The sequence below is a fragment of the Stegodyphus dumicola genome, chromosome 12 (genome assembly GCF_044657685.1).
Source record: "Stegodyphus dumicola isolate Sdum_Otavi_A_Nest chromosome 12, ASM4465768v1".
Taxonomy (NCBI): Eukaryota; Metazoa; Arthropoda; class Arachnida; order Araneae; family Eresidae; genus Stegodyphus; species Stegodyphus dumicola.
In genome coordinates this window covers 13411215-13432106 of record NC_140779.1, presented here as the reverse complement: position 1 = coordinate 13432106, position 20892 = coordinate 13411215, and the positions used below count along the sequence as shown (strand labels likewise).

Sequence of the window (20892 nt, the reverse complement as noted above, 5' to 3'; positions counted from 1 at the left end):
CAGAATATTAAAATTCACTTTTCATCATCGCATCCACTAAGGCAAGGGCAAGCAAGATTTCTTGCACTTCTTCGCTAATTCCCTGAATTTACAGAAGAGTAACTTCAAGTTTTCATCGGTCTGAAATCTGTTTTCGGCTCTTTAAGCACATCCGAATATTTAGTGAGAGGTGTGTTCAATAAATAATGCTAAAATGACAAAGTTTGTCATCTAATTGAAAAACTGCACACCAAGATCATAAACTGAGAAAAGGCTGATAAAGAAATGTGTGGCAGCACTTAACATTGATCATCGATTTGTGTATCCGAAACACTATATGGCCACAAGATATACTATGATTGATGTAATATTTTCAAATCAAAGTATGAGAATACATGAAAAAGTATAATTATCAATGTCCACTGCAAGGGAGAATAGAATAATAAAAAATGAGTAATGTTTAACTTTCAGCCATAAGTTTATAAACAAATTAGATTTTATTTATAAACGATCAACCAGAAACAATAAATTAGCTTGGTTGCTATTCTGCCAGTTCCATACCTTAACATGGAATCTGCAGGACCTCAGATATTTTTAACCCTGACTGTGGGATCAATGAATACCAAATTAACAGTTTATTGTAAATAAAGAAATATTCATGTTGGCAGAAACTGCAATTTCACAGGGAATATTTTTAACGAATTTTGTGTGTAAGGTTAGATGGCTAATAAAATAGGCAATATAGCAGTTATTTTTCAGACAATATCCAATTCCAGATTAACTTTTATGATGACAACATCCAGCAGAAAGAACTGTCGTGCTTTTTAGAATCACATTATTTGACAAGCATGATCTTCGCCTGTTTTTTTATGATTGGTTTTTGCAATTTCCTTCCAGTTTTTTCTATACAGGCAATATAGCTGTGCTGATGTAACCCCAAAACCTTTCCATTTCATGATAAAAAAAAACAAGCACATTTGAAAGGGACATGTTTAAAGTTCAGAAATCTCACTAACTGATTTGCCACAACAGTAGCATCCTACATCTTCACTCTGCTCAGTGTGTGTATTCTTATATTCCTCTCTGAGCAGCAGTGTGACATCATTGCTTCACTTTTTGCTGATGGTACAGTTCGACCACCTAGTCTGTGACCATGAGTGCAAACATGCATGCACCATTTGGACCAAATTATTCTTAAAATAGGGTGCAAGGATTGGAACTTTATTTCCTTCGAGCATATAAATTCTCTCTTTCTGAAGAAAAGATTTTCACATAACCTTTCACATTACAGCAAGTAATAACGCCCATTTTGGATGGGTCTAAGTGTTTGGCACAATGCCAGCTAGGGTTGTGTTTAAGATGGTCGAACTATAGCTGAAAGTAATTTTTAACTCCTGGTAAAAGTGAGAAAGTCTAGCACTTTTAACAAATTTATAAAATCATGAAGAAAAATGGCAATTTTACTGTAATTTATCAAACTTGCTAAGATGATTATTAATTATGCATAATCAATTAATCTCTTTTAATGTAAAATGTTTTTCAATGTTAGGTCTACATCTAGCAAATAAAATACAATACCTACTATGGTAGAAGTCTGATCATATTTCATACAAATAAAGAACACATTTAAATGCAATTACTTGAAAAAAATTATAAAGATTGTGTTGGAATTCTCCTTCCCAATTTCACATACTCATTTGGCATATGCTAAGAAACCACATAAGATACAGAACCATGAGCTCAGGATCACCATGCAAAAATACTAGACGGTATTCGGCAGCAAGAGGCATTGACATTCAAGTGGCAGTGTATCGGCTAGACGAATTGCTAAATTAATGCTGAGATGGTTGATATGAAACTCATCTTTCCCACATGTATGTCAAAAATATAACTATATAAATCCTAAATTGTGATTGTAATAATGTGATTGAGGTCCTCTGCAAAATAAGAAAAGTTCTAAAAAATACTCTCAATTAAAATTTTAGGTGTACTTTTATTGGCACATAAATTATTCGATCATGATGTGAATACAATGAAAACAGAAAATCAAAATTAAGTCAATCTTTATAAAGCAATATTACAAGCATTCATGGTTATAAAGAAGCTACAAAACTTAAGCGGTTATGCATTCAAATCAAAAAGTATATTTTAATTTCCAGTTTTTATAAAATCACAATATATGAACTTTATTAACAAATAGTCAGATGAAAGTAATGTGAAGCACATTAGTGAAAAAAAAAATCAGTTACATATTGAACACAAAATATTAATCCCCCGTTTTATTTTTTGCCAGCTGCTGAGAATTAATCATATAGTCAGAATAAAGGACTCATTTTACAGCTTGAAATGAGTTATTGGATAAAAATTATCACACATTCATTATGGGAACAACATACAAAATTCAGAATTTTTATCACAGGCAAATATTTTGCTGGCATATGTTATTTACAAAATTACCAAATAGCTATTATGAAATATTATTATTTTAATTTCAATATTGAAAACTTAGAGATTATGTAGAATACAGAAATTTTTTTAAGACTGAGGGAAATCCTGTATGTTCCCCTTATTTAAAGCTATTAATTAGTTAACTATTACATCTTTATAAATGAGAAAAATTTGTCAATATACTCAGCACAGTCAAAATTTACTGAAGTCCAGTTAGATTGCAGTAATTTTGGCTTCAAGTTTCTGCTATATATACAGTTCCAGTGTTTGCTAAATATAGTATCAGAAAACTGTTAATTATACCACTTGCAAGGACAATCCAGTTTACAAACCCAAGGCAGCTTGTCTCTTAGACAAGAACTTATAAGATAAGGCCTAGCTCACAGAGCTTCAGTCCCCCAAAACAGGAAGTGAGAAGTGACGAAGTAGTCATGTGAGTATGGAGATGCAATTCACAACATAAAAATTAGCTTTTTTAAATTTGAAGAATTGTGTGTGAAAGATAGCTATAATGGAAGAGGCACTGTTACTCTAGCACAAAATCGAATCCTTAATTAATTACAAAGAATACAATAAGAATAACTTTAACAAATGGTACAAATTCGTTCGCATTTGAAATATGCTTTAATTTCTAAAATGTCATCCGGAAATATTTCAAATCAAAACATATTTAAATGCAATGCTTATCTGCACAGTTGCACTGCAACTACCAGTTGTTCAAACATTATTTATTGTCTGCTACATTCGAAGCAATCCACTTGCCTTTTGAGTTGCTTTCCTTACAGAAAAAACATACGCATTTATGTGCATATATATCTAAACATGTGCATCTTCTCCATTTTTTTTTTTTTTTTTTTTTCTTTCCAAAAATTGTAGCTTTTAGATGACAGAGCTCTTATGACAATGCAATGTGAAATACCTTCACTAGTCCACCTGATTTTTTTTTACTTCTTTTCTAGCAATGCATTAAACTGCATCTTAATAAAAATATGTTTTAGACATTTTTCAAAAGTTTCTGACCTGTGCTGTTTTTTTTTTTTTTTTTTAATTTCGCTATCCGAGATTTTAATTTCTGATACAAATTTATTTCTAAATGTCGTGCATCTTGTTTGTCACTGAGCAAACATTCTAAAATTTTTATTTTTTTCTATTTTTTAATATTCAATATAATTTTCTAAGGATATTATTTTGTTCTTCAAATTATCAATGCTTTCTTGTTTATCTTTACACTTAGGGCATTCAGGTATTTACATTGTCATTTGCGAGTTTTATTTCAAAATCACTCGCATCTGATTTATTATTGTCATCATCAATTTCATTTTCGGCCTCAAAATGAATTTTCTTTGAACTTAGTTCGCATAAGTGTTTCAAAAGCACGCTGCATTAATTTTCATTCCTCGTCTCCAATTATTTGGTGTTATTTCTTTTACTGCATACATTTAATTTACTTTTGGTACGGCATTGCATTTCAACAGTTTATTTTGTGGCAATCCAAGCAAGCGATTTTTCATGTCATTATCACTGCATAGAAAATGTTCGCTGCCAATTCTTGCACTCTTCACATCAACAGAGTCCTGTCTTCGACATTTATGCATTATTTTTTTCTTTCTTTCTTCTTCTTTTTTTTTTGGGGGGGGGGGGTTAAAAGGAAATTGTCCTTTGGGAAAGCATGCAATACAATATCACTTTTTTGTTTTAATAAGTGTTATGCCATGTTGCTATAGCACAAGAAGCCATATTACATAAACGATACTTTGCAGTATAGAATTTAAAGGAAAACTTGACTAACATTATTAGAAAACAAATAGATATGATTAAAATTAATTTGTGATATGTGACCTCCACAAAATTGCCTCACAGCTCGCAACCTCAACCTCGAGGCTCATGAGGAGTTGCTCAAAGGAATGAACTAGCCCTTTTTTCTATTTAACCCTGGTCTAAAACAATGATTTCAAACTGCATGCAGATATACAGGATCTAGAAACAGCTGATGGCAATAACCCTTTTTTTTTGTTAATAAAATAAAAAAATATCATAAAGCAATTTTAGCTATATATTAAACTTACTAAAAATTAATCAAAACACACAGAAACAATACTAATAATATCACATAAGAAGAAAAAAAATTCAAATTTAAATTTATTTTCTATTTGGTACGTGGTTGGTTATACTTTGTAATTCAAATATACTGACAGTTAAATATTATATACAATATTAAATACTTAGACTGACTTTTGTTTCAAATAATTCTTACATGTTTAAAATCATTGACTAATTTACTTTCATTTAAACTGAAAATAAAAAATTACAAACTACAAAGTTTTCAGGAAAAATTTACCAAGTGAAACAAAACTTTAAAATAAATAATGGTAACCTAGTCTCTTTTATTTACGATTTTTTTCGGTGCATAAATAAAAATACTTGTGTTTGTATGTAAACAATTATACACTTCTTTTCCCTTACTACAATTAACTTGATGGTATTTCAATTTTGATAAAGAAATTATTAGAACCAAACTTCATCATGGATTGTAGATACTCATTGTGAATCAGGTTCTTTTTTTATTAATTCATGCTATTCTATTGGGGAAGGATTATTCATATATAAATGGGTTCCCAAACAAAGAGATTATTCTTAGTGCAAAAATAAATAACTGAGCTATTATTATCATTTCTTTTTTAAAGTACAAATAGAAGATAACGAACATCTATATCTTTGAACTTATATCGCACTGTAAATTAATTAGCTCTTTATCGATTTTCTAATGCATTATTCATACTCGTTTTAAATAGAAATGAAAATGTTGTACCCTCAGACTTCAAACAACTACAATCTTGACATCATTAGAACAAACATGCTACTTGCATAAATATGTAACTTAAACGTTCGTGGGCTTCATAAAATTGCTTCAGGCACCATCAGATTGAGTTTCAGCATTTTTCAGGGAATTTTCCAGCTGGTCAAATCACAAATAGGTATTTCAAATAAAGTTTGATTTAATTCCACTTTTGTGCCATACTGTATACGTATACAATAATATGCTAAAATATTAAATGGTACATTGCTAATTATCCTAATGATATTAAATAATGCATTGAACATTTAAAGCTGCAAATTGGATATTAATATCCCCCCCCCGTCTCTGTATTATTGCTTAACTTTATAGTGACAGTGTTCTAAGCCCATACTCACATAATAGGTATTTTTTTCAATTTTCAGTGGACTGATGTTATAACAAGGTATTATAAAAAAATTAGAAATTTCGCAGAAAACTTGTCATTGCATAATTATAACTCTTTTAACATTTTCTAAAAAGAACCAAACTAAAAGTAGAAACATACAGTCCTAATATCACAATTTAAGCACAAATATATCACAAATTATATTTAATTATATTTATAGATCAATCAGTTTAAAATTACATATTATATTTATAGATCAATCAGTTTTGAATTTTTTTAAATGAATATGTCTAAAGACACTGATGTATATGACTTATTACAAAAACATATAAAATACAGACTATTAATAGATCATCATAAAAAACACTTTTGAAGTGCAGTTATTTTTAACGAGTTCTGCATATCATAATAAAAAGGTGAAAAATAAGTGTTTAGATGAAAGCAAACGCTTTTATAAAGAAAAACAGAAATGAGTCTATTCAACAATAATTGTTTTTCAGCTGCCAATAAAATTTTACAAATGCAACAGATAAGTAATATATTTATGCAATTTGATCCAATTCAATACTTACACTTTTGAAACAAAAGAAATAAAAATGCAAGAATATAGTAAGTGAAAATGAAAGACATTCAAGAAATATATGATGTTTAAAAACTTTTTAAAAAATGCATATAAAACTTGACAAAACAGTAGCTAAAAAACTCACGAAAAAAGCAAAAGATACTTTAATGAAATGCAATGTCTGAAAAATATTTGAAGAAAAGCTCATTTCATTTTACATTTTAATATTCTAGACTGAAGTGGAGAGCTGCTTTAAGCTGGAATGCATATTTTATTTAACCAAATACTAACATTAAAGTACCACTAAAGGTGGCATAAAAAATTTTTGTATTATTTTTGTTGACAAAAAATTACTGAATAAAGATACATAAATAATAGAATACATAAAGTTTATCAAAGAATATTTCATCTTTGATATTAGGCAAAACAACAACCTCGTTTTTGGACGTATATTTTAAATGAAACTGTATCGATTTCGAGAGCAAACAGGTACAGATCACTCTTCGTCAGGAGCAAAATTTCTGCACAGAAGGAGGAGGCATGACTGTACTTATGCCATAAATAAAATATACAGCAAAGTGAAAACAAGCGTAGCACCACCTACTTAAGAAAATGGTAAATAACACAAAACATTACAACAGAAAATTTAAAGATTAGAAAAGAATTTTCAAAGTGGATTTAAGAACTACAAAGGAATTAATATCTCCAAGATAAATTAAAAATTTTGTGTCCAAGGAACACAAATCTTATGTCAGAAAAGAATAAGCAAACAAATTTTTGATAGTTAATCACACTGGAAATTTAATTACAAATTTGACTATAGGTCTGCGAAAAGCATCCATAAAACTTCCTCATTCGGTAAGTTGGACTTCCTTGAAATTTTTCACATTCATAAAAATTTATCCTACTCAGTTAATCATATTAATTCCAATCCAGTCTCTCCTAATACTTTTCAAAATCTAATATCTTAATTTTCCCCATTTCTATTTCTTTGGACAAATGGCATAATTTTTTACTCTGCTCTACCCTTTGCTTTTGGTATAAATACGATCTTGGTTCCTCCATTTTTCGCAGAATGTTTTTGCTCCTGATGAAGGGAGACCTGTACCTGTTCACCCTCAAATTTGATATAGTTTCAGTTAAAATCTACACCAAACACAAGGTTTTTGCCAAATTAAATTTTAAGTTTTATTTTGGAGTGTTTCTCTATTGTTTCAGATTTATCATAACTGAAAGAAAAAATTCCAACTGATGTTTTTATTTTATAAATCCAGGTTCCCCACTCCTGTTCTAGAAAATGCTCCCATGTATCAAATGAAAATATAAATAAAAATTTGAAATATATCACCAAAATATTAATACTTAAAAAGAGAACAATAAGACACTAATTTTTTCGTAATGTCCAAAATAACACGATACTTATTACAAACAAGAGAACACAATACTTATAACGAAAAAAAAAAAAAAAAAAAAAAAAAAAAAAAAAAAATTATTTTTCAAAATTTATGCGCGTTATAAACTTTAAAACAGTAGAATTCCAGTAATCCACACACTTCAGGGTCAAGGGTTATGTGAATTATAAGTCACATGTTTCTTAATTTTGTTTACATTTCACTATCTTTAAATTTTTCACTAAATCTAGATTATAAGCATGTAAATAACCAGCTAAAACACACTTAAGAATTATTTAATTTTTATTAATCAAGAAGGTAATATTTACAAAAAATTAATTAAATAAAAAATATCAGAACAAAGAAAAATCATCGTGGAGGAAAAAATAAGGAAATTTTTTAAAGAAATAATCAACTCTTTTTGTAAACATGCAGTGAAGAGTCATACAGGAAAAGCCTGTACTTTAGCCCCTTGTTCTTTACACTGATTTTTAATTTTAATGCCTGGAAAAATTTAATAAATGCTATTTTCAAGCATTTATCACTACCAATGTAAACATGCTTATTTTTTTTAACAGAATGTAAGTAAACCACTTACAAGGTGCATTTAAGTTGGAACGCAATACATGACTAGTTGTGGACAAATAAATTCTTTACACCTGCTATATAATATCAATATTAACATTATTGTTAAAAGACAGTGGGATATGCATCCAAAAATAGATATTTATGTAAAGGAAAAAATCTGTAGAATTTTTGTACATTGTGTTTACCTCAAAAAAAAAAAAAAAGTGCTGAGGAAGACGCAGAAGTTAATTTCAGTAAAGCAATAAATTAATTTTTACATCAAAATATGCTACAGATATAATGTACATTTGTTAGAAAGCTTATTTTTATATATATAAAAAAAGAACTACCTATAAATTTACTGAACTGAATTTTCTGGGAACCAAAATTTTGTTCATTTGCATTCAAAACTGTGTATGGATTACAAGCATTCATGAATTCCCAGAATTCTACTGTATAATAAAACTATACGAAATGAACCCTAGCATTAGGAATACAAAATTTTATTAAGAATATACTTCTTTAAGAAAAAAAAAAAAAAATATGAAGGGTTTACTAGCAACTTTAAGTTACACAATCTATACCATGGGGAAATGTGGTCAATGTTTTATTTGGCTGTTAAGTATTTAGTTTATGACTATAAAAAACTACTTTTATTGGAGTACTTTATTAACATTTTCTATATTTTTGTTGTTTAATTTATGAAACATAATAAAAAGTAATGTAAATAAAAGTATTTTAAGTTCGAGTTTCGGAAAGAAGGTGGTTGATCTAGAGATGGTTAAAGGACTGTATGGGGCAAAACAGGTTGAGAACCACTGCTTTAACATTAAAGTTTTACTTATCAACTGAGCATTATTGAGACAAACTTCTTATTGGTTTATTATTTATCAGAACAATGAAGATGAACACAAAAAACTAAATTGCATAAGCAGAAAATTTAGTCAACTTTCTAATGCTCACCAATTTATCAGAAAGATAAACAGTATTTACAAATACTTAGAAGTATTTCAATAACATATTCTGATAGCACTGAAAGTATCAATAACCAATTTTTTTTAATGCAATTCTAAAGTCTGACCCAACATGAAACCCATACTAAATGCCAGATTTCTCTTCTATGCTGATTTAAACAATCTCAATTTTCTAATAACCAGCACGATGATATTTTCAGCATATTTTTTACAAGATGTTAGATCATTTAATATGTAAACCACACTAATTTATAATTACAGCTGTTCAGAGAAAACTGAAACAAATATTACAAAAATTATGCTCTTTTTTTTTCAGTATGTTCTTTCAGCTAGCATATTTGTTTGCTTTAGGGGTTTAAATACACATTATACCATATTTAACAAGTAAACAAAAAAAGAAATGAGGAATAAAATGATTAAGGCCAAACAAAATGGAAATTAAGGTAAATGTTAAATTACAAATATCAAAGCAAAATTGTTAATTGTTTTTCTAACATTTATAAGAAAATGTACTATGTACATTATAAATTACCCAGATTCATTTACAGAAAAACCAAAAGAAGGATAAGTTCTGGAATGCTGGCGTTTGATAGTCCTGAAGGGGATTTCTTTCTTTTTCTCATCACACGAGTCAGAAGTTTCAATTCCAGAATCATCCTGAGTATAGTCATGGGAATGCAGTGGCAATGGCCCATTATTCATCTGATTGTAAGAACAATTTTGAGGTTGTAAGAGATTCTCATAAGATGGCATCATTTGTGGAATTTTCTGAACTTTGGAGTTTAAAGAGTTATAACAAGAGCCTGATATTGGGCAACAAAAACATTTTGGAAAATAAGGAATGACTTCTTTTGAATGTTCACCTGCACTGCACTGCACAGAATTTACATGATCAAAACTGAACTTGCCAGACTTTATTCCAATCGAAAGAGTAGGAAAGTAACATGCCAGTTTGGGTTCACAGAGTTCTTCTTTTAATCCAGCTAATTTCAATGAGATTTTTTTCAAAATTAAATCACAAAGAAGCTGGAAAAAATTTCCCACTTCATCGTAACCTTAATAATGAGAGAAAAACATAAAAATTATCAAAATGAAATACTTGACAAATCATTTTCAACTGAAATTACTGATTAATTATTAATTTAAAATATTTTTAAAGCAGAAAACTAAAACCATTTTATTTTCCTATGATTAAAAAAAGGGGGAGGGGACTGTCAGTGAATACATGTGAAAGAACGGACAAAAAATGGGAACTAGAATTTTACTTCACATTATATAGCAAACCTTTGCATAGCCTAAATAAAACAATAATGATGAAATTTGACATCATGTACATATAAAAGGGAGAGGGGGTTATATGGGCAAACCTTTCAATAGTGAACATGTTTTACGATAAACGAACTGTGTGGTCACATCAAATTTTTATACTAAATGTGTAAAATAAACATAAACTGATTAAACACTGGTTGAATCTTCATATAAAAATCTAGAAATGTCAAAAGTAAATTAAGACAACTCAGATAAAATAAAATTTACCTCCATTTCCAAAAAAATGAATTGGGTTGGGGGAATACAGTCAAAATGAAATTAAATTTAAACAAGAAAAATTATTCTGAAAATCACCAGGGATGCAAAAATATAATTTGCACAATTTCAGTTTCATTCATTCAATAAAGCTTATTTTTTTCTGGAAAACATTTCCCTTAGTATTGGACAAAAAATAAAAAACTGGGAGATAAGACAGAGAAAAACCAGCAATACTAAAGTGCTAAGGATAGAGGTGACTAGGATAGATGTCTCCATTCCAAATACATTACAGCATTTCCCCCCAACTAAATGGTTTTGTCTATAAATAGTATATATAGTCAAACTTCAATAAGCTGGAAGTGAGGGAAGCAGGAATCAAAATTTTCATTAATTACTGAATTATTTTTATTTAACATAAACATGACTAAAAATTTATAGTTAACTATAATAAGCTAAAAGCATATATGAAAAGAGTTTTTACCTGGAAATATATTCATATCAACGATGGCATAATGTCCTGTTACATTATCCACAATCACATCAACACCAAAAAGATTAAGACCCAGGCAATCACGCAAAGCCCGTACAATACAGTCCATTTTTTCTTTATCTGGCCAACCAATAACAGCACACTCTTCATTATCGTCTAACTATAAATTTTTAGAAATAATGTTTTAATTAAAGGCAAAAAAATATAGAAAATATTTGTATTTTACACTTTTACGACAAAAGATTAATCAATTCTTCACAAAATAAATTTTAGGAGTTTTGATTTTCATTTCGAGAAGTATATTATCCGTTACTGAAAAATAAAAAAAAATCACTTTCCTTTTTTTAAAATTTCAAAACTTAGTTCAGAATACTTGTTCATGGCAGTTTTTATCACTATAGTTGTATAAGCAGAACTCCTTTCATGTCTGCAAAGGGTTAAATATATACCTTCGCAATGGTCAGCAGAAAATAACTTATATAAAAGATCAAAATTATTTTAAAATAGGAAATAAAGAATCTTATTAAGATATAAAAAAACGTGAAATATTTGGGTAAGTAAACGTACAGTTAACTCCCGCCAAACACTATTTTATGCATTAGCATTACCATAACTGTCTTCATTTTATTTGTCCACAGTGAGAATTTCAATTATGTGCACTGCGCTGCAAAACGTCAGCTATGTTGTAATAGTCCTCTTTAAAGACTAGTTTGAAAATTCACTCATTAAAGAAGTCAAACATTACTTGAAACAGAAAAATCTAAACTAAATGTTCTCCTAATTCTTCAGTACTGCTCTAGGACACGATACTGAAGCTCTTGCAACAATGCATCCAAATGTATATGTTTTATTCCTTCTATCAAACACCACTTCCTTAATCCAACCAATGAATCATGAAATCATAAAAACATTTAAAGGCATGACTACATTTCTGCACATAAAACACAGGATGAGGGGCAGCACAGCACATATGGCATTTGAGAAACAATTCAATGTAAGATACTGCACAAAAATGATTACACTTGCATGGGAACAAGTGAATTCATCAACAATGAATGTTAGCAACAGGTCAGAAGTTGTCAATAATTTTAAAGGATTTCCATCAATTGAAAATGAAGCCAAGAAAATTGTGCAAATTGCAAAAGTAACAGGCAGTAAAGGATTTTCAGATATGGAAGAACAAGAAGTTATAGAATTAGTCCAGAATCACAATCCTGAAATGATATAGGAAGAATTGAATGATCTTATACCACCAGCCAATGGTGAAATCAGCAATAATGAAGATCAAGAGCCTTTAATGTACAAGAAGGCACAAAAACTGTCTTATTTTGTAATAGAGATTGACCTAAATGAAGACAGAGGACACTTTATGAGAGGCTTTGAAAAACTTTGCAGTCCTTACTGCAAAATTGTCCGAAGAAAAAAATCACCAGCTATTTAAAAACATAACTGCATCATATACCTTACTCATTAAGCAATAATGAAATTCTTCCACTTAACATTTGTTTTAATTTTCCCCTAGTAATTAGAGCAATATTTACGTTTGTGTAAATTATACATACTTTCTTAAACTATACCCTAGCCCATTTTTTCTATAGAAAGTTCACTTTCCAGAACTCGATTCTGTTATACACATAATGTGTTAATGACATAACCTTTGTGTTTGAAAAGTGTTTACACTATACTTACATATTAACACAATCAGTTTTGTAGAAATTGCCAAACTCTGGCAACGTGCATATAACAATTCTTGTTTTCAAAAGGCTTTTAAATATGATAAAATTAATGTTCATACTATTATGTGAACAAATGGAGTAACTTACTACAACACAATGACATGAAACAAAATTAAACACAAATATTAATTGAACAAGCATCAGCTTAATTGTTATTAGAAATCCTACAATACAATTCAGATCAAATAAAATTTAATAAAACTTTTTAAAAAATTGAAAATTACTAATGGTGAGAAATGGAATTTGCTCAGTTTAAGTTTCATTAATTCAACATATTTCATTTATTACTGAGAAACCTTTTCTTTAGTAAACACTAAATATTAAAGATGGGAAGATCAGGAGAATCGGCGGCTTATTGAAAAAAGTGGCTGATTATTATAAAATCAATGCAATACCTCCTTTCAGCAGTGCGAATCTACAATGGCTGAGAGTCATGCCAAAAAATTTTCAGTTTCTTTTCTAATATCCAATCATTTACCTTAGTTTTAACACAGTTCTTATTATTGAAAAATAAAAAAAGGTTTGCTATCTAATAACTTTTTGCATGTCTTTGAAGGAGACAGGGCTGTACGACATTTCATTTGCAATGTTAAAATATCAATCTTCTTCTGTCATGGTATGTATGTCATAACCAATCCAATAGTAAAAAATTACTATTGGATTGGTTTCCAATAGCAATTCCAAGAGTAAACATGATATCCGATAGTAAAAAAAAAAAAAAAAAAAAAAAAAAAAAATTATAAACAATATAAACCAACTCAGATTGATGCAGTATTTCAATACTAATTAATAATTAATATGTGATTTCAGTGACTTAAGAACCTAAGCAACAGGACATGTGATAAATTGCCTCAGATGGGGATTTGAAATATGAGAAAGCTTATTAAATAATAAGTAAAATTTAACAGTACAGGTGGAGCATTGAGGTGCAATCTAAAGCCTTTAATAATGCTTCTATGTATTACAACCTATCAAATGTGATTACTGATCTTGAATCCATTATAACTGGAATATAATGTCTGCTTCAGAAGAAAATATTCTAAAAGGTTGAAGGATGACTTTAATCTTGCCGAGGAATTTCAAGAAATGGAAAAACCATCATGTAAAAGTGAGATTTCAAGGCATGAAATGGTCATAAAATGGTAATAAAAAGTCATTTAATTTGAAACTATAAGATTAAAATGAATGATACTGAATTAATATGAAATAATGGTTCATGCCTCAGCTATACAAACTGTTCAAAATATTCCAGATTCCGCATTTAAAGATATCCTTAAAATGTCTAAAGTTGATAGTGAAACGGATGCTAATTTAATTGTTCTAAATCATTGACTATCTGATTTAAAAGCTCAGTGTGTCACAAAACTCGTAACACCAATTAAGTATTCAAAATGATTTGGCATGAATTTAATGCATGACAACATTCCCTCCTCAGATATAAAACACGAGGAAAGAAGACAAGTTCACTGATGAAATCAGTGCACAGAACTTTTGCTTCGGAAACACATTATCAGCAGAACACCCGCCTTTCAAAAATTATTCCCTCTCCTTAAAAGAAACATAAAACAGCACTTAACATGACCCCCCCCCCAAAGAAAAGGATGATAAATCGAGGGATTAGAAAACAAAATGACTCTTAGCTCTCTCAATATGCTTAAGCATTAAGCAAATAATACCGCCATAGCTTCAGTTAATCACTTCTGTATAAACCAGAGTTTACTGGAGAGTTCTGGTTGCGCTATCTAATGCATGAGAATGATGAGGTAAATTAAGAACATTAGCATTTACTTCTATTCGTGGCTTTTTCACTTCCCTAAAATGAATTGAGAACTGAGCAAGAAGAAAAGATAAGGTTCATACATTAGAGCTAACTGGAATCTATGTGCTCACAACAAGTCCTAATAATTTCCAGGTACCTTCCAAGTACTTGATCCTTCATTTTTATGCCATTTACAGGCATTAAAAGTTTTACAGTTAGGTGATTAATTATGACTGATACTGTTGGAAACCATTATCTGAAAAAGAGGCTAATAAAACAACGTGTTTGGAGAAATGTCTTAAACCAGTGGTCTCAAACTAAAATTGCATAAGAGCTGAATGCAAGATCTGAAAACTGCTGAAGGGCAGAATATTTTCCCCCCAAAAGGAAAAAAATATTATTAACAAAATAAAAAAATATATTTAAATTTTGCTTAGTAAATATTTATTAAAAACACGCCAAAATAATAATAATAATAATAATAATAAATTTATATTTATTAGCCAAAGGAGCAATTTGCTCAGAGGGGTTATTGATTTCATTTTGGCATTTTGCAGTGTCTACTAACTATACAATGGTGTTTTACTTTTCAAATTGTTGCCACCAAATATTAATGCCCTGCATTATATTTAAAGAAATAAAATAAAGAATCTGCATGAATGTGTGCATGTTTCTTTCACTGTGAAAAAACAATGGTATCTATAGTCATCAAATTTTTAATTACATCCAGATCCATTTACTCCATCAGATCATGAGCACCTGGAAGCCCAAGTTTTGAATTTGCTTTATTAGCTATTTAAACTTTGACAAATTTTTGATTAACAAACTCAACGATTTCAAAGCGAGCAGGGGCGATACTGTTGTGCGGAATAAAACACTTTTATCTCCAGCACGCAAGACTGTCTACTGGAAATTCTAAGATAGGTTCTTTTTAAATATTTTGTGACATTTCTATTGAATGGGGTGTAACGTAGCAGGCCTCCTCATGGTGCCCTCTGGATAATGCTAAATCTACTACAGTTCTGCCCTTCTCACGCCTTCTTTTTGATGAAAGACAGCGGTAGCTCCATTTAAACGTCCAACCGGACATGACTGTTTGTGAGACCACTGCTACAGAATTGGAAGTGGTGGATGCCCCAAATTGCATTTTGTGTGATTACAATCAGCCTATGATTTTGAACATTTAAATAACTGTATTGCACTTTCTCAGTATAAAGACATTGTTAGAAAGTACTGGACAGCCCATGAACTAATGGCTTAAGTTCTAATGTTTGGCATTTGTAAAAAAAATATTGCCGTTGAACTGAATTTTATGTAGTTTAAGTGCAAAGAACATGATGTTTAATAAAAGGTAACACACAAAATGTTAAAAAAAAAAGGTCCCTTTGGGCATAATATTCCTTTTATTTTCTGCTTGAAATCTACAGTTCAGTACATACTGGTTAAATCTTTTTGTTTTGTTGGTTAGAATGTAATTCAAATATACTGACAACTGAGTATTTCATTCTTTGAGAAACATTCTTTTCAAATAATTCTAGCATATTCATTAATCATAAAGTAACTTACTTTAATTTTAATTTAAATTAAAACAATTTATGACAATTTATAAAAACTTTCTAAGTTTTCAGAGAAAATTTACCAAGTCATACAAAACTCGTAAGAGTCTTGTCTGTTTTTCTAATATTTGTGTTTGATGCATTAAAAAAAAATACATATATCTGAGTGTAAATAATTACATGCTTTTATATTTCTTACTACAATTTGACTCCTGAAAGCATTTTGACTCATAATGTTTGGGCCTTGGAGAGAGTTATTAATTAAATCTTTGCGATACTGTAATTTGCAACAAATGCATAATTAAAATGCATTTGCGAGCCACATAAAATATCCGGTCTAAGAACATCGCCTTAATCCATACATATACTGATCATAATTTCTAGAAATAGGTATCTTCACTACAATGCATTAGGAATACACACATGGAAGGATACTTAGGGACTGTTACACTAATTCACAAAACAAGTTCTCAATATATATTTTCACAAGCACCTTTAAAATAGCATCTCATTTTTCCAAGGTGTTTTTTTTCCCAAGTATACATATTAAAAACATATTTCACAAACTATTTAAAATCCTATTACAGTTTAACCAATAATAATTACAGGCATCATCCCCTTTTTTGCTGTTTTGTTCTTTCATATCCCAGCATTCATGACCAAAACCCAGTATTTAACATGTAAATTGCTATTCCATTCAATAATTCTGTCAAAAGTCTGTCTGTGTTTTATGAATTACCAGATGTTTATTCATTTTATAGCATTCTTGTGTAAAGTACATTTTACTAAATAATATTCAAATGTAATGTATATCAATATTCCTGTCTCTGTTTTGAGATGAATAAAATGTATTTGCAAATTAGAAACAGAAGACTGAACTAGCATTTCAATTCCTAGGTTTTTTTTAAACAAAATTTTAACATATTTATAGAATACTGTTCCTTTACAAAATATACATACATAATTATCTTACTTTTTACACAAAATATGGCAACTCTTTGAGAGCTATATACAGTCAAAAGTCGTTAATTCGGACACCCGTAATCCGGAATGATCTATAATCCGGACCTCAAAGCTACAAACTTTCTGCGCATGCGTCGCGTTCACGCATGCGCACAGGCGTTTACGAGAGCACGTAAGACCCTTAAGGCTGCGAATATGTTTGTGCGCATGCGTGTTTAATGTGTAACGGAGTTATACGCTAAGCTAAAGTTATCTAATTCAGTTAATGTTTCAGATTGCGTTGTTCCTTAATCTTCGAATTGGATCCGGCTTATTATTTTTTGCAGACTGTTAGAGCAATTTTATAAAAGTAAGCTTGAACTTTCGATTATGTCAAATAGAATTTCCGATATATATTTACTACAAAGCGAAAGTATGTTTGAAATCCGAAATCTGTTTATCAATTTCACGCTGCTCTGCGGCAGAGGGAGGGCAGAAACGTCATTATTAGATTATGATAGATTAGAAAGATTATGTCAAATAGAATTTTCGATATATATTTAATAATATGTAATTTGTATCTACAAAGCGAAAGTATGTTTTGAAATCCGAAATCTGTTTATCAATTTCACTCGGCGGATTGGAAGTTAATCTGTCAGCACTATCCTTATCTTCAGGGCAGATGTTTTTATTTTATTTAGTTTATAATTCCGTACTAAGTGTAGTATTTCATTTCCATGTACTCGGTCTTTGATATGATTTAAATCAAGTTCCTCGTCATTATAATTCGCTTCCGATAGTGAAGAAAGTGACCCAGAGGTTATTGAAAACGAAAACATTTCGATTGACAAATTAGTCGGTATTCTCAACACAGCAATTATAGGACTGGAACAGCGGAACTTTGTAACTAAACAAGAAATTATGTCTGTTTAATAGAATTAAAGAGAAAGTATTATCACATGAAACGAAGCAACTTACATTGAAGGAAATGTTTAATAAAGTAAACAAATAAATATTAAGCTTTTTCTTTTTGTAAATTTTGATACCCTTTAGATCATAATTGTTCTTTATTTCATAAATTACGGTTTCATATTTTTAATTTTGTAATTTCTGCATGCCATCTTACCAGATTTAAACTGATGATCTATAATCCGGAAAAATCGATAATCCGGAATCGCCGAAGTCCCGAGGAGTCCGGATTAACGACTTTTGACTGTACTAATAAATACAAATTTTATGAAAAATAATAAATAGGAAACAACTTAACCTCTGTAAGAGCAGATGCAGAGTGAGGCTTTGAAATTTTATCACTATCAAAAAATATAGTCTTTTGATCTGAAACAATCATACGAAATACACATAAATACTTCATAAAATATATTGAGATAATTTATTTAAATAATTTCACAATTTTTAAATACAGTTTTACACACATATTAAAAAATTGATGGAAAATAAATAAAAATGAAATAACAGACTACTGGACTCTTAAAGACTAGTTCCTACTAAATTATGCTTTGACAATATACACAAAGTATCGTATAAATACCCTGTAACTCAGCAAAGTAGCAAGCATTTGTAGTTCTGAGTGAATAGAAAAGAAGCCAATCTTTACAGCCCATAAAATACAAAATGGCTAAGTGGGGAATGCCGTGAAACACTGACACTTCATCACAGGCTCAAATCCTGATGACTAAATGAGCTGGTCGCAAGGATCTTTTGTGAACTGCACCATGCAAAATGTAAATAACCACCAAATTCTCTAGCTTGGGCATCTTCTACCTTAGGTAGACAATCCTTTGCATGCTTTGCTGTAATCAATAAATCTAAATCCAAATGCTATACAAAGTATCATATAAATAATACCCTGTAATTCAGCAAAGTAGCAAGCATTTGTAGTTCTGAGTGAATAGAAAAGAGGCCAATCTTTACAGCCTATAAAATACACAAAATGGCTAAGTGGGGGAACGGCGTGAAACACTGACACTCACAGGCTCAAATCCTGATATCTAAATGAGCTGGTCGCAAGGATCTTTCGTGAAATGCACCATGTAAAATGCAAATAACCACCAAATTCTCTAGTTTGGGCATCTTCTACCTTAGGCAGACAATCCTTTGCATGCTTTGCTGTAATAAATAAATCTTAATCCAAATGCTGAAACAGAGAGAGCTAATATATGCCTAACTGGCAACAAATTAATTCTCTCTCGCTTTTTTTAAATCATTCAGAACAAGTTAAGTGTGCCTTATTATTTCTCACTCATGTTCTCTCATTCACTCATGCATAAAAACCTAACACAAATTTTATAGATATAATGATGCAAAATATCCTGCCTTCATGTGGCTCTATTTTTAACAAAACTTTCACTGTCTATTCCCATTATATTATTCATGCAAAGTAAAGACAGAAGAAATTGAACTCTTAGGTATGTGACCATAATGCATATTATACCATTCTAGCAAGCCTTCACAAGACAGTTGCTGCTTAATCCTTACTATACCAGCTATTATGTAGCAGGATGCAGCACATTACAATGTAGCAGCAATATACAAAACTTGGAGGTAATTGCATTATATCAGTGAGTCATTGTAACTTTTTTAGTATGGTTTGTCTCTTAATCTGTTTTACTGGGATATAGTGCATCAAAGAGGAAGAGTTTTCTGAAACAAGTGCCTAAAGACACTGCTTTATTGAAGATGATAGAAAAAGTCTGTCAGCTTTTAATCCAAAGTACATTAAGTGTGCTGAAAAAATACAATTTGACATACTGCTTTCAAAACAATCATTCTGATTTTACCCCCTTCCTGAACAAACAATGTTATGGGGGGAATCCCTATTTGAGTATTTCTGAAATCTGCACAGTATTTGTTTCTTTATTTTCTCACCCCATTGGTGAATTGGTAGATATAAAAATATGGCCTAAATGCTCATATTTATACGTCGTATCAGATCAATGAAAAAATTTTAGAATTACGTTTTTGCCAGGATAACAAAAAATTCAACTTTATTGGATGATGTAGCATTTAGACTTATTGTGAGATTTTCTTAAAACGTACTTCTTTTGAAAACTTAAGGCTGCGGAAAAATAAGACTATCCATGAGTCAGCTGGAGTTTTGAAAGGAACACATTAATTGCATGAATCAGGCAGGCATGCACTTACTAGTTACGGAATTAATGATAGCTGCACTATGAAACAGAAGTAATCCTTTGGAAAGAGGAATAGTTCAGAATTGCATGCATACATAACTGCATGGATTATTTTAATGCAACCTTACACCACAAACACTTGTGTAAAAAGTTTCTTTTTTTTCTTGAACTGCAGAGAAATTGAAGCAATCTTAATAATAAAATCCTGAATGATTTATAGTATGTCCAAAGTATTGAGTAAGCTTTCTGAGCTTACTCAATACTTTGGACTTAGAACTAAACAAATCTATGGACACTTAAGATACACCTGACAAGACTGATCAAGAGAATGGAAACGTATTTGTTTCAAAACACATAATAAATTAGAAATTCTAACTAAAACAATGATGTGCCAGTGCATTATACGTATATCCCACTATGAAAAACTTATATCAGCAACCTTGTGGCGTTAACAAGAAGGAGAATGGGATTAAATTTACTTTTAAATTTACACCGAAACAAGGTTATTGGTGTAATAATATTAATTAATGCAATTAAATATAATAATTATATGCAATTAAAAATAATTATTCAAAGTTTTTCAGAAGTCTGGGCTTACAAATGACTGAATGCCCTAAAGCTGTAAAACAC

General features: G+C 30.1%; 1 protein-coding gene across 1 annotated transcript in view; it reads right to left on the bottom strand.

Moving 5' to 3' along the window:
* Positions 1-1952: 1952 nt before the first annotated feature.
* The window catches only part of LOC118187866 (inositol-tetrakisphosphate 1-kinase-like), a 45680-nt gene continuing 26740 nt past the window's right edge, over positions 1953-20892 (bottom strand). The window contains exons 8-10 of the mRNA XM_035358150.2: positions 18381-18448; positions 11112-11280; positions 1953-10158 (exon numbers count right to left, since the gene is read on the bottom strand). Coding sequence (XP_035214041.1) covers positions 9632-10158; positions 11112-11280; positions 18381-18448 — 764 coding nt within the window. The 3' untranslated portion in view covers positions 1953-9631. The remainder of the gene's footprint in view (positions 10159-11111; positions 11281-18380; positions 18449-20892) is intronic.